The 18,928-nt window shown below is 27.7% G+C and overlaps 1 protein-coding gene across 14 annotated transcripts in view; it reads right to left on the reverse strand.

Annotated features, from left to right (window-relative positions):
• The window catches only part of LOC105193078 (acetylcholinesterase), a 103,195-nt gene that overhangs the window by 36,194 nt on the left and 48,073 nt on the right, over positions 1 to 18,928 (reverse strand). For 13 of the 14 annotated variants that reach the window (XM_039452858.1, XM_039452857.1, XM_039452855.1 and 10 more), the window contains one exon: positions 834 to 878. The exons of the other annotated variant lie outside the window; for it this stretch is intronic. In XM_039452858.1, the coding sequence (XP_039308792.1) occupies positions 834 to 878 (45 nt within the window). The remainder of the gene's footprint in view (positions 1 to 833; positions 879 to 18,928) is intronic. 14 annotated transcript variants of the gene reach the window in all.

Below are 18,928 nucleotides of genomic sequence, written 5' to 3' on the forward strand. Positions count from 1 at the left end.
GATACAAATTTAATACATATTGTGTTTAATATAATCTGATTATTTCTTGCTCGCCCTTGACCTGCCCTACTTAAAATTTAACTTCTTTATGTTAAACAAGCAAAATACAATATATATTATGGTTTGAATATAGTGGCTAGATTTTTTATAAATTTTTTATAATAAATTTTGCATTTACATCAAAATTTACTTCTTTATCTCTACACAACATCAGTTCTCTCTTATCTTGACTTCCCACAATCATCTATGTTCGCATACTATTTATTAATTTCTGCAGTTACTTTCACTTTCTCATCAATATGATTTTTAAATTATGTCTAATACAGAACAATATAAGAGAAAAGCAAATGATTGCGCTAGTTTCTTAATATTGCGTTGTATCCCAAGTGGCAAACCGCAGAACAAATTTGTCATCTTTTGTACATACATCTATTGTGAGAAAATAGAATTTAAACACGAAAACATAAGCGCTTAATCAAAATAAATGACACAACTATTATAAATTATATAACACAACAAAGTAAATTAATTTTTAAGTCAAAGCTTTAGCCAAACTTAAATTCGAGATTGTTTGCTTGAATTAAAAAGTTTTTAATAAACATGGGATAAAACATAATTGATACTTGTATTTTTATCTCAATTTACTCAATCGCAAACTATAACCAAAATAGATGTTTTATTTTCAAATAAAATTACTATGCTGGGTTATAAAAGAAAATAATGTATCCCAAGAAATACTCAATCGTAATAAATGGAAGAAAGGTCATCAAATTCTTTAAGAAGGAATTTTACCAAAAAAGAAAGTAGGCCAAAAGTTCTGAGAATTTCCTCACCTTGAGACTGTTGCTTCGACAAATGGCCAAGAAAAATGGTGAGAGCTGTAACAATAAGTACATTGTTTTTTTCCTCTTTAGCACGTTTCCATTTCTACAAGTCGTGATCCTTCTCGCATGTTCGGTATTACCAAAATCCACTATTCTATTATATTATTTTTTATATAAGTATGCAAATTTTCTCTAATAAATAATGAATCAGTTTTGTAAATCAATTTTAAAATTTATGAATTTCCATGATACTAATAGGAAAATATATTTTTAAACAAAATAATATTTTCTTGAACAAAAAAATATTACTAAAGTTACGCACAAGTTATTATTTTAAATAACGTTTCTAATTCAGCGAAACAAGTAGAATATTTTATAAGCCTGCAATAAATAAATATATGTATTTAGAATTTAAAAAAATACATATTTAAACGGAAAATATGCTTTCTGTACTTTAAAAATCATACCCAACTTTGTGAAGACCAACGTTCGAAAAAATTATATTATTGTAGAATAACAAAGAAATCTGCTGCGCCTTTTATTCTATTATGAATGATTTTTTATCTGGTTACGATACTACGTACTATTCGCAGGTGAAAGAATTTAGAAAAAATTTAATTTTTGCTAATTAAATATTTATTTTCTTTTTATTCCGTAAAATACTTACTATTAGGTTATCCTGGCATTTATAATAATTAAATTATAATATTAGAAGTTTAAATTTAATTATAAGTTAAAATATATATATTTTATAAAAAAAAATTGTTTTTTTTTAAATATACAATATTTATTTGTTTAAAATTACAAAATATTTAGTTCTTAAATAAAAAAGTACATTTAATTAATTTACAATATTAATATTTAAAAAGTTAATTTGTTCCATGTTAAAATTTAAATTGATGTTTTTGAGAAAATATTAATAAATTTACATATTTAAAAATTAAAAAATTTAATTAATAATTTTTATATTTATATAATTATTAAAAAGTATAAAACAACTTCTTTATAACTTTCAAACTTATAACAAAATATTTCTTTTAAAAATATTAAAAAAATAATAGTAAATTAAATATATTTATTTAAAATTAAAAAACTTTTTCTGTATAACACATCAATTTCTTCTTCATTATTTTATAAAATAAAATATTTGAACTATACTAATAACTGTGTAAGCGGAAAAATTTTCTAAAATGTTGCAGAGAAATTTATCTGTTCGCACGTACATTATACATATTTTTATTTATATCTACTGCAGTAAAAAGTACAGTTGCTGTTAACTACTACTACAATCTGTTACTTACGTTAAAGAAAAATAAAAATAAATGTTGTTTTTACAGTTTTTAGTTGTGATGTGTTAGCATTTATTTGTTTTTTCAAATTACAAATATTATTTTATTTTAAAATTAAAATACGATTTAATTCTTTTCTTTTTTATCAAAAAAATATAATTATTATTTAACAAACATATTTCTATATTTTAAAGCGTGTGTGTTCAATCCTTTTATAACATATATATATATATATATATATATATGTGTGTGTGTGTGTGTGTGTGTGTGTGTGCGCGCGTGTGTATAGGTTTAATATAAAATTATTAAAAAATCAATAGCTTATGAAATATTTTATACTTGTTTTTTTGTATATATTTCGACATAAAATGTAAAATATCTCGTAACCTATTGATTTTTGGATAGTTGTAGTACCTTGATACTTTTATGCAGAATAATAAGGTGAATCGATCATGGTCTAAAGAAAACATACAGTTGCTTTTAAAAGAATTGCATACATGTACACACGCGCATGCACACATACGTAAAATTTTTGATAATACTATTTTGAAGTAAAATTATATAGTATAGCTATATACTATTTTATTTTAAATACTATTTTACTTTAGTAGTATAAAGTTTAAGTATATTATATGAAACCATGATTTAACCAAATGTTAACAATGACATAATTTGAATAACATAGGACCAAGTTAACGTAAGACTTATGCAGCATGAGAACAATAAGAGCATTACAACGTGGAAGGACAGCATGCAAGAAGTTTGTCTATGCTCAAAGTAGTTGTCGACTGGTAGTTTAGTTGTCGCATTATTAGAACAAAAGTTTTATTCGAAAAAAGCATGAAAGAAGGCTTTAATCAAGAAAAAAACTAAGAAAACTTCAAACTTTAAAAAGAAACGTATCAACTGTTTGTCGTAAAATGGATATATACGTAAGAATATTAGTAATTCATCTAATTAAAATAAATCTAATTAATGTCCAAAGTACGAATTAAAATACAGTACGATATAAGTTGCATTATATGATATAGGTTATACAAATTAAATGGATGTACATATATCAATTTTATAACATTTATTTCTAATAAATTTTTTCATCACTTTCACACACACGCATGCACGCACGCACACTTTTGTAAAATTCTACTCCAAAATTTCCTCTAATAGAATAATGTATACAGTTTACCTAGGCACCTATCTAGTTACTGTCTAATCTCACACAGCAAACATTCTTCCATCCGAGGGACGTCGCATAGATATCGCGACATTCATACGACGTCAATTGCGATTTCTATGCGACATCCCTCGGATGAAGGGAACGTTGTGGGTCATTACTGTATTCTCATTAATCAAACAATTTGATTTACAAATCTTTATTTCTGATAAAAAAAAGGTTTTATATACTTCTTTTAATACATATTTGCTATTTTATTTCTGCATTAATCAGATAAATGTGATATTTTTTTGTAGTAATGTTTTTATTTAAAAAAAGCAAATATTAGCAGTATAACACAAGCACGTTTATTTAAGAAATACAAACATATGCTTTTTTTATTTGTAATAAAAACACAAATCTCAAACTTTAAATCTATATTTTTTTATAAAATATGAAATAATATGTGAAATGTAATCCGACGATATGTAGTATTGTTAAAAAAAAAAGTGCCAACTACATTTGTTTATTTCAGCCATTACGTCAATAGTTTATGATTATTTAATTTATTATCCGTCAATGGAATTGTAACGAATAAAACATTCTCTCTTTGTTTTGTGAGAATGCTTTTCACTAAAAATTGTGAAATTTCATTGAAATAAAAAGTGCACTCGTGCACTCGGAATCACGAACGATCGAAACTCGCGAGGAGCGCTTGCTATACGAGCTAACTACTAGTTGGTCGGTATGCCCGATACGTCGGCAATGCGATTGAGGAGTGGAAACAAGCGGGGCGCCATGTTTGAGTAGATAATGAGGAAATGATAGGACGCTGTAGCGCCGGCGCCGAGCCGCGCCGAGCCGAGCCGCACCTGGCTGCCTCGTTGCTCAGGTCACTGTGCATAGTGTGCACAGTGCATATACCCACCTGTTCGTCCTCGCGGCGTACATACGCGTATGTGCAGGAAGTTACGCCTGTACAGCAGAGCGCCAGAGAGACTGAAGAGACTAAAGAGAGAGAGAGAGAGAGAGAGAGAGAGAGAGTGAGAGAAAGAGAGAGGGTGGGTGGACGCTTGTAGAGGCTGGTTTGTCAGCATTTACATGCGGCTTCACCTCGTACTCTCGTGTGTCGAGCAAGTCGCGCTACATTTACACGCGCCGTAGGCTTACCACTCGAGCGAAATAAGATTTATCGCGACGCGATTAGGCTTAATCCTTGGCGCATTGCTACAGGCTACAAGCTACAGCTTTGAGAAAAGAACAAAGACCAATTGACTGATGTCGAAAAATCGTATCAGAAGCGTATGAGTGATAATGGTCATTAGGTCAGTGAAACGAAACGAAAAACAAAATAAAGCGAAATTCATATATAAATTAATTTGACATTTACATTTGAAAATATATTAAGACCAATAACTAAGTGTTTAATTATTGATCGCTATGTCATTAGATGGGACTCGTTTTAGCGAGCTTTAGCGAGGCCCTGTTCAGAATAATTGTATTTACATACTCAGCAACATACAATATTTATTCATACGCACATATATATGTTTGTATTAAATATACATATATAACCCAGAGAAAAATTTGTTCGATTCAAAAAATATTTGTTTGAATCGAAGAAATGTGTACGTTAAACCGTATGTACGGTTAAAGAAAAGCTTTTTTGATTTAAAATTTACTGATTGTTCCTTTTACTAGAATTCAAGAAATATTTAATAGTTTGTTGCACAACGTAAATCATTTTTAAATGAAAGACATATCTTTTTAAAATCAAAATAACTAAATTATTTCTCACATTTCTTAGTTAGTACTTTCTTTGAATTAAAACTTTATTTGTTTAAATTAAACAAATAATTTATTTCCTTAAAAAAAGCTAATAACGTCGTTTCTTGAAATCAAATAAAATTTTACTTCTACTTCAACTTGAAAAAATCAAGTTAAAGAAATGATTTCATCAATTTAAACATAATTTTTCTCCGAGCGTCTACGCTCAGCTGATATTACCTGATAATGAGTTGTAAACACACATGCACACGCATGCATTCTCTTCTATATGTATGTACCTATAATAACCAGATTATATTTTAATATAATTAGAGATGATAATAATAAAAGAGGGAGAAAAAAGGCTTAATCTAAACGCTTTTAATTGTCCTGAAAATAGTACATAATGATATGTCGTGTGGTAAGAATTTCATCTGCATTAAAGAATAATGTTGAGATTATTTAACGTTATTGTTCCATACATAACATGCCAATACATGTATCTACGCATGTACAAAATCATTGATATCTCATCAAAATGTGTCGACGTAGTATATCTTAAGTGTATCTAAGTTTATGTGAGAATACGTGTAGCACATATATACAATATATGTATGTACTTAGAAACGCATACATCCAGAACAAATCGTCGATTGTACGAGCAAATATGCCGAGGTCTCCCTTTGTTTGCGATTCATCTAATTTCAGACTCTCTCCGCAAAGTTCGTTACTGAAGATGATGACGAGGAGTTCTAAATTAGACTGCTTTAACCGTCAGTATAAAAATTAACGCTTATCGCAGTTGCAGGGTTAAATCCGTTGCTTTAAACTTTCGATAAGACCATGAAAAGTAAAAAAGCAAGGTTTCGCTTCACAAGTAAACTGAGAGTCCGTCCGATAAGCAAAAGTAATTATTTAGTGTGTATTTCGTGCGGGTTAATCGCGCGCGACGGCGACGGCGACGGCGACGCGACGCTTGCAGCAAACGTGAGTGTCTGAGTCGCGATTATACGATTTGAAAAAAAAATACGATAAAATTAGATGCTGCCTTTGTACAGGATATTCAATCACGATATAATAGGTGAAGAAACGGTTTCTTCCTCTCGGATAAAAGCTAACAAATCTAGAGAATAAAATGACATAATTTTCAAGACAATAAATAATTTTATTATAAAAACGATGTCTTTACTTAACTATGCATTCGCATTCGACACCAGTAATGTACCGTACATTAATTTTATGTCAACATATTTCATTGGCAGTTGCAATAATTGCAACTTTTGTCACGTTAAACTGTGACGCTTAGTTTAGAATAAACTTTTATTTTATTATATTCTCTTATTATTATAAGAGAATACTATTTTAAAATACGAAATTTGCTCTACTGATTTGTATTAATTGTTTTCATTGTTTACTGTTGTTTACTTTAAGCTGACAAATTAAAGATGGAAAAAAACAAATTTGAGCGATTTTATTGATGAGTTCAAAATCATCGTATCAACGCAAAACAACGACAACTGCTCACAATAATCAGCCAAGAGTTTGTCAACTGTAATCAACTGTCGATGAACGCCTGCATTCAAAAAAATATTTTGTAACAGAGACACCTTTTTTATAACCTTAAAAATGAGAAAAATTGCGGACTTGATTTTTTCCATCTTCAATTTGCATCTATTGAAAATAAACAAGAATAAATAGTGAAAAAAATTGTTAACACAAATCAGTATACCTATAGCGAATTTTTTTATCGCGCTTAAAAGTCGTATATTATATGAACATAGTTAAATAAAATTTATTCCAAAATAAGTATTAAAATTTAAAAAAAAAGCCACAATTATCTTTACGCTAACTATAATATCAATCGCTGTATACGATGTCTGTTATTCGTAATATACTAGCATAAAAATGTCATATGATCGATGAAAAACAATGTTTTGATACGGTTGACAACCATATCAAAAAGTAAATAAATTGCTTGAAATAAATTACTAAAGCAGATTGCAAGAAACGTCGTCTCAAAGTTATGATCATTTGTAGAAGTTGTGATATATATATGTAAAATTTTTTTATATATTTTAGAAGAGAAGAGGATAATGTGACACCCATTTTCATTTTATTGAATAACTTTGTTTATAATTAATATTTTCTATTGAAACTTGAACGATTACATTCGTCAGAGTGTTGTTTGACAGATTCTAGACTCAAAGTAATGAAATATTTATTATTTAGGACGTGATTTATAAAGATCTAATGCACTGCATAATCGGTAGAAGAAAAAAAGTGGTTGTAATATGGCTATCCATAAAAATAATTTTAAAAAATTGATTTAGTTTAAAAGAAATACAGTACCTTGTTACAAAATTATATATTTTTTAAATTTTCCATTGTTTAAAATTTTCCCAATTTAGAATTTTCCTGCGTTCAGAAACTTTAGAAATATCATTAGAAATTTTATTAAAAATATCATTTTATCCCTGTTTAACATTAAACAATAAGCGTAAAATGATGTCTCTAATGTTTCTAAACACCATTCTTTAGAATAACAATCGATTTATCAAAGAAACATTTCGCTTAAAAACCATATTAACAAAATTCCATGTTATTGTAGTGTAACTTTGTATAATTCAAAATGTATACGGCCAAATAAAAAGTTAAATAACAAAAAAAAACGAGTATATGTACCTTTGTGTAATAATACACTCAAGTTTAAGAATAATAAGGAAGTGTATGTAATTAAAAAAGTTAAAAGTGTACCTTGAAAAACTTTAGAATTGTTCAAAAGTAAAAATGCCTTATAACAATTGTCAGTCATTAGGTATTGGTATATTAGCGTCACTAAAAAACGGCGGGCTACTAAACAAATAACTCCGTAAGCAATTGTTAGAATACGTCACCTAATAAGGGAAATAATACGGGTAGCCATATTGTCGACAGTGGCCATAATACTCTCTTTTCCTCTATTATTTATATATTTTTTTAACAATTTTACTTGAAGATAGAGAAAAGAATTGATTTGTGTCCGTGTTCTCAGTCTAGAGTCTCATAAAAAAAAAATGCCATTGATATCCCTAGTAGAAATACGTGCAGTTTTCCTAGACTAAAAACCAACCAGTTACCATCTAATATTATTGTATTCTTAGTAATTGTAACTTGTAACAATATTGCGTAGGAAATGAACAAGAAGTTGGAGTTTTATTCAACGGCTGAAGCAGTTTTCCTGATGAAACAATGTGTAAATATGTGTCAAAACTCTGAGTAAATGTTAATATTTTGAATACCAAGTTTATGCACATTTTAAATGAATTATTTTAAACTTTCTAGCTTCTTTATTACGATACAGATACTTATTTTTCTTTATCACACAATGAATCGTGTGACGCAGAAATATTCCAAGGAGAAATTTATCTTTCAAAATCTAATAGCTGTATTGACGGAAATTTATACAGTTGAAACGCTCAAGTTCCACGTTCTACCATATGAATAGCTAGCACTCTCAAGTTCTAATTGATCGAGAGACAATCAAAGCTGTGTATCGGAGAGTACCTGGTAAACATTGTGGCCTGTCGACGACCAACTAACGCAGAATGAACGAATGCACTGGTAATGTAGTATAACAAACTGCCATGCTAACTCGTGGTCAGTAGAAATGCATTGCACTGTATGCATCAAGTTTACACTAGATTCCGAACCATTTAAGCATCAAATATAGTCGCGGTAAATAATAACAGTATCGTCAATATTATTTCTTATATCAGAAGATAAACAGTATCGTAACACACATTTGTGTGGTGGTTGCAATTTCTCAATGAAAATATGTCTTTATATTTATGTTGAGTGCAACAAAATGCAATAAATGTTCAATGTCTCGATAAAATAAACTTTTTTCTCTTAGCAGATTTGTTAAACACAATTATTTTCTGCGTGAAACTATTTAACCTCAATTAACCTTATTCTAACAATAATAAATTTCAAGTAATTTATGCGAAAAATTTACGTATAGTAAAACGTCTCTATGAGCTCAATTTCTATACCGTGCACAATCAGTTAATCAGCTTGCCGGAATGGTCCTTTGTCCTCCTCCTTAGCCAAGCTTAACAGTTTGCGGTTTGTAGTTTGCAAACTTTATCGGAAGGAAATTCACCACACCTCTTTGAACACTCGACACGTTGATTTCTCTTGAGATAACTATAATGCCAATAAAAAGTTTTATGCACACAATTGTAATCATATGCTGACATTGCAATATTTTCACTTTTCTTTTTGACAATTTATATTCTTTAATACATTAAAAATAATTTTACAAATGATAAAGGAGAAAGTAATATGGTACCTATTTTTATTTTATTGAATAACTTTATTTATAATTAATATTTTCTATTAAAACTTGAATGATTACATTCATCAAAATGTTGTTTGTCAGATGCTAGACTCAAAGTATTGAAACATATATTATTTAGGACGTGATTTATAAAAATCTAATGCACTGCATAATCGGTAAAAAAAAATTGGTTGTAATGTAGCTATTCATAAAAATAATTTTTCAAAATTAATTTAGTTTAAGAGAAACACGGTATGTACAGTCGTGAGCTAAAAGGTTGCAACACATTTTCTTTGATGGTTAGATGGTTCGATGCTTAATTGGTTGAATTCACAGGTAAGAACCAATAACGTTCGCCGTTCGATGAGCAAGTTTACATTCCAAAAACAATCGAAGAAAATGCGTTGCAACCTTTTAGCTCACGACTGTACCTTGTTACAAAATTATATATTTTTAATTTTTTATTGTTTAAAATTTTCCCAATTTAGAATTTTCCTGCGTTCAGAAGCTTTAGAAATATCATTAGAAATTTCATTAAAAATATTATTTTATCCCTGTTTAACATTAAACAACAAGCATAAAATGATGTTTCTAATATTTCTAAACACCGCCCTCTAGAATGATAATCGATTTATCGAAAAAATATTTTGATATAAAAATTTTGCTTAAAAATCATATTAACAGAATTCCATGCTCAAAATGTATACGGCTAAATAAATAGTTAAATAACAAAAAAACACTCAAATGTATGTATCTTCGTGTGATAATACACTCAAGTTTAAAAATAATAAGCAAGTATGTGTAATTAAAGGTTAAAAGTGTACTTTGAAAAAGTTTACAATTGCTCAAAAGTAAAAATGCCTTATAACAATTGTCAATTATTATGTATTGGTATATTATCATCATTAAATACGGCAATCTACTAAACGAATAACTCCATAAGCAATTGTTAGAATACGTCACGTAATAACCAAGATAATAGGGGTAACTGTAATACCCCCTTCTCTTCTACAGTATAAATAATAATAATGTGATAACGTTCAAAATGTAATATATGATTAACCTATGAAAAGAGAGACAAAAAATAATTATAATAAAATAAAGAAGATTAATTAAATTTCAATTATTTACATTTATCTAAAGAACTCAGATTTTTATACTAGAAAATTATTGATTAAATAATTTAAAAAAAAATAAAGATAGAATTTAAAAAATGTATTTTTTTTATAGCTTGGTAGTTTTTGCATTAACAATATTTGTTAAAAATTGTAGAAATATATAATATATAAAAAATTTAAAACTTTATTAATATTGTCACTTGAGTAGTAGCTTCCGCATCCGATAATGTTCGTTCGATAAACGTCGCGTCGGATTTGTCCAAGACCCTTTCTTTGAGATCTCGAAATTACGAGAATTTCTCGAATTCAACAAACTATCTGACCAATGTCGGAATTCCTCCCCCCCTCCGTCTCTCTCTCTCTCTCTCTCTCTCTCTCTCTCTCTCTCTCTCTCTCTCTCTCTCTCTCACACGATGCGATTTAACGCCAACCTAAACGAATTTAATATTTCGTACATACTTGCTTTGTAGGTACTTTCAAAATGATTAAAAGATCTTACATATACGCCCTTAAACAAATCTATAACTTTGAGTTATTGCTTTTAGGATATACAATAATTCACGTAAAAATGAGTCAAGTAAATTATAATTAGAAACTATCAATTATTCGGAAAGTCCTATCTACCATGAAAAGTCGATATCTGAAGAATCTTGACTGAAACCATTGCTTTGGAATACGATGCCGACAAAGTTTTCTTTGTCAACGAAAGATACTGCTAACTGTATACTGGAATCATTATTAAATAAGAAAGCTTTCAGTAGCCTAGTTTTTTGTACTTATTTGGTTTGTAAATTTTTTTTTTATACAACTTTGAATTAGAGCCTACTTATGTATCCATTGTAAATAGCTCAATTTGATTGAAATACAATGACAAGTATTAAAACTATTCATTCAATCCAGAGAGAGAAAGACAACAAGGGAGAATATGTTTTAAGTAGTGTAGTCAGTTATCTTGAAAAAAAAGTTTTAAGAAAAATATTTTAAGCAAAATGTTGTATAGTTTAATAACATTAATACTTAATATTTTTATATACAGAATAAATAAAAAAAATGATATTATATAAAAAAAATTATATAATTCCATTAAAACAAGTTACTTTAAAAAACCAATTTTTTCGAAAAATAATTTTACCATTATTTATATATGTAACTTTCGTGTGGAACATATTTTCTAAAATATTTTTTTTTTCCAAGATATTCTACTATTGTTATTAAAGTTAGACATCCAGTATACATACATGTATACACGTATAAAGTAAATATAAATTACTTTTCTCAAAATGCTTGTTAAGATAAATGCAAGCAGAGAATACGATGTAAGATCACTCTCTACATATTTTTGTTTATATATAGTTTTTTGTATATACATGTATAATTATTCAAAACGTTTCAACCAACACAGTAGAATATTTTCATTTTCTGACATTTCTTGTCAATAAAACTTTTCACAGCGTAATACATAAAAATAATGATGGCGCTTCAATGATCATTAAATCTCCAAACCTCCTCAAATCAAGCCGAAAACGCCGATTGCGGCGCAGCAACGATGGCGGCGGTTACCTTTGCCCCTCCGTACCGTATAATTCAAAGTCGCACAAATTCGAGCGAGATAATGAGATTGCCCCGAGCGATGTAACAATGTAAAGGGTCGTCAACTAATTACGTTGGTAGCACATTCTACTTAATATCGGTAGGTATTAACGGCCATCGAATTTACCAACGGCGATAGTATCTGAAAACGATACCCATCCTATAGAAACTGCTCATGAATTCTCAACCCTCCAAGCATCTTGGAATGTAATAGATTCGTACACAAACATCGTTACATCTTCAGTTATTCTATTTTACTTTTATTCTAAGAGAGACTAATTCTATTCTAAGAACTTCGGCACATACGTAATCAACGCTACAGATATTTATTTGCAATTTAATAAATTCCAAATTATCTCATAAACATAATTAAATAAACTTAAATTACGACCATAATCTCTGTGTATCGATGCATGATACGATGCACGCTGTTGTACCGTGCGCCGTAAATTATAATAAATTATCATTTTAAATAAGCATTTTATTTTGCTTAATTTAAGCAAAAATCGTAGAACTTTTAACATTTTAACACCTCAAGAAAGTAAAAATTTTTAAAATTGCTCAAATAGCATGGAGGAGAAGAAGATAATATAGCACTCATTTTCATTTTATTAAATAACTTTGTTTATAATTAATATTTTCTATTGAAACTTGAACTATTACATTCGTCAAAGTGTTGTTTGACAGATTTTAGACTCAAAGTAATGAAATATATATTATTTAGGACGTGATTTATAAAAATTTAATGCACTGTATAATTAATGGAAGAAAAAAAGTGATTGTAATATAGCTATCTGTAAAAATAATTTTAAAAAATTAGTTTAGTTTAAAAGAAACATAGTATCTTGTTACAAAATTACACATTTTTAATTTTCCGTTGTTTAACATTTTCCTGATTTCCTAAGAATCTTCCTACGTTCAAAAGCTTTAAAAATACCATTAAAAATTTTATTAAAAATATCATTTTATCCCTGTTTAACATTAAACAACAAGCATAAAATGATGTCTCTAATGTTTCTAAACACCTAAACTGTTTAGAATGACAATCGATTTATTGAAAAAATATTTTGATATAAAAATTTTGCTTAAAAAACCATATTAACAAAATTCCATGTTATTTTTTTAACTTGGTATAACTCAAAATGTATACGGCCGAATAAAAACTTAAATAATAAAAAAACACGCGAGTGTATATACACTAGGTTCCAGAAATTCACGTAATTCCAGAAATAACACGTAAATTTGTACGAATGTCAAGGCATATCGATATAATAGAGTCGGCGTGTTCCAATTCTAGATGTTTTTACATCATGACTGTCATCATCTGTCAAACTCAAAATTTTCAGCTAATTTCTTGACAACACAATCACAACTTTAATATTTTCATATTAAATTAAATTATAAATATCAACATACACTTGTCCAGTTGCTTTGAATATAATCAAAATAGCGTTGCCAAATGACAGTCATGATTTAAAAATACCTAGAGCCGGAACACGGCTCTACTATATCGATATGCCTTGACACTCGTATAAATTCATGTGTTAAGGCATTTCTGCAACCTACTGTACTTTCGTGTAATAATACACTAAAGTTTAAGAATAAAGGAGGAAGTGTATGTAATTAAAGGTTAAAAATGTAACTTGAAAAAGTTTACAAGTGCTGAAAAGTAAAAATGCCTTATAACAATTATGTATTGGCATATTAGCAGCCCTAAAAAACAGCGGGCTACTAAACGAATAACTCTATAGGCAATTGTTAGAATACGTCACCTAATAAGGGAAATAATAGGGGTATATTGTCAACAGTAACCATAATACCCTCTTCTCCTTTACTAATACTTGATCCAAATATAGTATAATTTTATAATAGTATTACACACAGCATTATTTCTTATTTTAGTTATATGTATATATGTATTCCCAACAAACACTAAAAAAAAACTACAGTTATGTAAATGTTAGTTGTAATTTTCTCTTTAACAATAACAGTTATATAACGGTTACATTGTTGAATATAAAATTACAACTAACATTTATATAACTGTAATTTTGTGTTTATTGGTTTGATTTATATATTTAAACCAACGATATTAGCTGATTCTACAATTGTGACACAAGCAAATTGTTAATTGATAAAAAATTTTCTGTTTTTATGCGATATAATTTAATAAAAATGGGGTATATGTATAATATAATATTAATATTGTTACACTCGCGACAACAATGCGGTCGCGAAAATATCATCTTAAATAAAAGTGATGACTTGTATGTCTAAACAAAAGTAAAATATCACCTAAAGATTTTCAGAATTACAGTTAAAAATCATAAATAAATAAATAGTGTCATAGATCATTTAATAAAGAATCTTGGACTGTTCTTCGATTTACTTTTTATAATAATTTATATGATCAATTTTTCTAACTTTATAATTAATTTCTGTCTCATTTTAAATCATTTCTTAATAGATATTTATTTTACACTAAGTTGCGCTTTCTTTAAACTTTCTGTTTGAAAATCACAATTAATAAATTTTTAAAAAAATCATAAAACTTGCAAAAAAAATAGAAAGTGCAGAGAAAGAGAAAGAGCTAAAATAATGTAATTTGTAAAATTTATTATTATAGTTTAAATTCAATTTTTATTTTAAAAGTTATTTTTATATTTAAAAGAATAAAAAATTGAAATTAAGAATAAGTAAATTATTAGAGATAAATGTAATGTAATTGTAGATTCATCTTATGCTTTGAAATAGATGAACTAAAAAATACATCAATGCGTAAGTTACATGGATTTATTTATTAGTCACAATTAAACCTCAAAATAACTCGCAATAAATTGATATTATTACAAATATAATCCTTTTATCTAGAATTAAATTAATTTGATTATTATTATGAAAAGAAAGAAATAGAGCTATCGGTTGGCTCTAGTTGAATAAGAAAGTATATGTTATGTACTATAATGTTAAAACGTATCTTAAAAAAATTTTTAAGTGCTGAAAATTATACAGAAACTTCATAACAATTGTCAACTATTGTGTATTGACGTATTAATATCACTACAATGGCAAACTGTCAAACAAATAATTCCATAAATAATTACAAGCAATTCGTCATTTAACAACGGAGATGACGGAGAATAAAGGCAATCATAATATCACCTTCTCCTCTAATAATCATTACTGAAAATATTAACAACGTGTACAAAGTGTATTATTCGTGTATTACAGTAATTTTTATTATAGAAAGAGGTACAAAAAATAATATAAGATTGTCTGAAGATTTAAAAGAAGAAGGAATAAAATGAATTTCTGTTTCATCTTTGCACGCTTTATTTATTTTTCCGTTAATATATTTTATATGACATTTCCTTGAATTTTTTATTTCTTATACATTTTACTCGATCGTTCTATTCACATATTCGTAAATAACTTTTACGAAAGCGTAATTATATTTTTCACGCCAGACATAGAATCATGAGCGAAAAATCAATGGACCTTTGCTCGATAAATTTGTAGCGCATCGGAAAACAAATTATCTCATTTCGAGTAGATTCTCTATTTAAAGAGCGACCAATTTAAAGCGCGATCAATTATAAATAAATGTAATTTGAAATATTTCTATTATTAAATTTTTTTATTCATCATCTTTTTATCACATATTTGAAACATCTTTCGCTATAGCGTCAAGAGTGTGATGTAGATTTATGAATATCAAAGAAAAAGTTATAGATTATTTGGACATTGACTTGGAGTAAATGAATTGTGTTCAAATATTGTTTCTAATGATAAATCATTAGAAAGAGAGACAATTTATATAATTTTTACGCTATTGTACACGTACATCGGAATAACGTAATTTTTTTTACATTACTATTCGACACGAGTATATAGAATAAGATAGCAAGAATTATATACACGCACGCACGCACGCACGCACACACGCACGCACGCACGCAAGCACGCACGCACACACGCACGCGCACACACACACACACACACACACACACACACACACACACACACACACACACATTTATGTATTATTATTAATAGCGTTTATTAAATAGAATTTTGTTTTTGTTTAAATTTTTATCAACATAAAAATTATTTAATGTAATAAATTATTTATAAATCATATCTTTAAATTAATATTAAATTTTTTCAAGTTTTTATAAATATTGTATTAATAACGACATTTAAATATTTTATTAGAACAGTGTAGTATCGATCAAAACTCAATTACTTTACTCAGAATTGGCAAAGTTATTTTATAAATACAACCTCGGAAAAAATTAATTGTTATATACAATTCTATATAACTAACATACTCATATATAATTATATATGATTATGCATCAAATATGTTCATATATATTCAAATATACATAATTATGCATATTTTATATATAATTACATTTTTATTAAAAATTTTTTCCGGAAACACATTACCGTTGTCAAAAATTAATGAATTGTTACTATTTTCGTTGCTTTTCTCTCAACATTAATAAAATATAAATTTATATAAAAATTTTTGTAAATACAAATATAAAGTATCATAGAAACCTTTTAATAAAGTTCAAAATTTGATGTTTATAGTCTCGTTATAAATTCTGTCAGTACTTGCCGCGCTCGAAGTGTATGAAACAGGCAACACAATTTAGTTTGTGTATGTGTGTGTGTGTGTGTGTGTGTGTGTGTGTGTATTCAAATCTACACAGAGAGGATTTCAAATTCTTTTCTTACAAGCTTTTTCTTCAACAAGATTCCACAGTAGTCAAGGGGTTCGAATAAGGAATTCCAGTTCTCAGTCTCCTTAAAATCTGGAATATGTTGATTTCCAGCATTTCAAATTTTATCATGGCTGAGGACAGGACCTTTGGAATCTCCAATCTGAACCTCTTAACTATTGTCGAGTTTTTTTAAAGAAAAAGCTTATGGCAAAAAAGTGCTATTTTAAAATCAAAGTATTATATCTGTGCAGAAACCCAAATACCGTTAAAAAGGGAGCTGCGTAAATCGATTAATTATTAGCAAGAACATTTACATTTTTGTATCCAAAATCAAAACTATTTTGAATAAATTGTATATAGTAAGTAAGTACCTTTATATACCATATAAGTATGAATTAGATTTGTTGCCTACTTTATTCACTTCCAGTGCGGGAAATACTGATAGAAATTATAGCAAGACTATGAACAAGTACTAACTTTTTATAAATTATTATGTGTATTATATAGAAAAAAATAATACAATATCACTCCGTTTTTTATTAATATTTCTTAAACAAAAACTAAAAATAAAAGCGATAATCTAGATGTTAGTGTAGAGATATAATTATAACGAAAACTTTTTACATGTATTATATGTTTCGGGCTTACTTGCCCCTTATCAACAAAAAATTACATTATCGAAGAAAAATTCTCTTTTGATAACGTGATAAAAACTATTATAATTATATCTCTACACCAACATCTAGATTATCGCTCTTTTCTGACCTTTTAACAAATTGACACTGCGTATGCATATATAGAACTAGAATTATACTTGCTAAAAATAAAATTTTTAAAATATGAATACAAGTTAAAAAGTATCATCTTTTATCGAATGGTATAGCAGTATTCATAATTATATTATAATAATTAATATTTTTGGAACATAACACAATAAGAAAAAACGTCTTAAAAAATAGACTCCAAAACTGATACATTAGACAATGATAACAAAATTCAGACACGGCTTGAGTAGAAACAAAGTTAACTATGAAATAAATTCCTAAATTAAGTAATAAAATATATTTTTACCTATTAAATAACAAAATTTATAAAATTAAAAGACTAAAACTGAACTTTTCCACTGAACTCTGACGTTTTCTTTTTTTGGCATCCTATTAATGTATGCATAGATTTGTTACATCCAAAACTATTTTTTCTATATTGAAGTATTAAAGAGAAAGTGTGAAAAAATTACACCTTGCTAACCTTTAATTCACGTGATACGTACCATAAGTTGAATAACGAGTTGCAATAATGTCAAAATGACATTAAAGGAAATCGCAACTTTTAATAATTATTTTAATGCTTTTTTGTTCTCCTTGGGATAGATTTATGTTAACAGTATAAAGATTATGTACATACAAATGTATGTCTTTGCAATATTTTATTTTTTTTTTTGTGTAATTAAAAATCTAAAAGTTTGTTTGTAATAAATTTTGTAATTTAATAGGTAAAAATTGTTATTTTGTTAGTTCGCTTGTGATCCGCTATCCTCTAATTGAAGCATTGGCTATCTTAAAACTTTGCGGTTAAATTATTGTAAATTTCTCTCTTTCTAACAATTTATATTTTAATAAAATGTATAATTTTGTAACAAAATACTACGTTTGTTTCTTAAACAAAATCAATTTTTTAAATTTATTTTTATGGTGACCAATATTACCACTTCTGTTCCTCTTTCATTGTACCCATTATGCTGCTAGTAATGTCACATTTTTATAAATTACGTCCTAATAAAAGTAATAAATATTTCATAACTTTGAATCTAGAATCTACCGAGTAACACTTTGACGAATATAATAGTTAAAATTTTATATTAAAATACTGATTAATAACAAAATTATGGAATAAAATGTAAATGAGTATCCGTAATATCATATTTTGCTTTATTATTCTTAGGTTCAAGAGAACTAAAAATAGTTTCTGCCTGCTGTCAAAAAATCTCTAATAAAAACTATCGAAATAGCTGATACCGTTTAGCTGATAAATAGAGGAGAAAAGGGTATTATGGCTACTGTCGACAATATAGCTACTTATATTATTTCCGATATTAGGTAACGTATTCTAACAATTGTTTATGGAGTTATTCGTTTA

This window comes from Solenopsis invicta, chromosome 8 (assembly GCF_016802725.1).
Source record: "Solenopsis invicta isolate M01_SB chromosome 8, UNIL_Sinv_3.0, whole genome shotgun sequence".
Taxonomy (NCBI): Eukaryota; Metazoa; Arthropoda; class Insecta; order Hymenoptera; family Formicidae; genus Solenopsis; species Solenopsis invicta.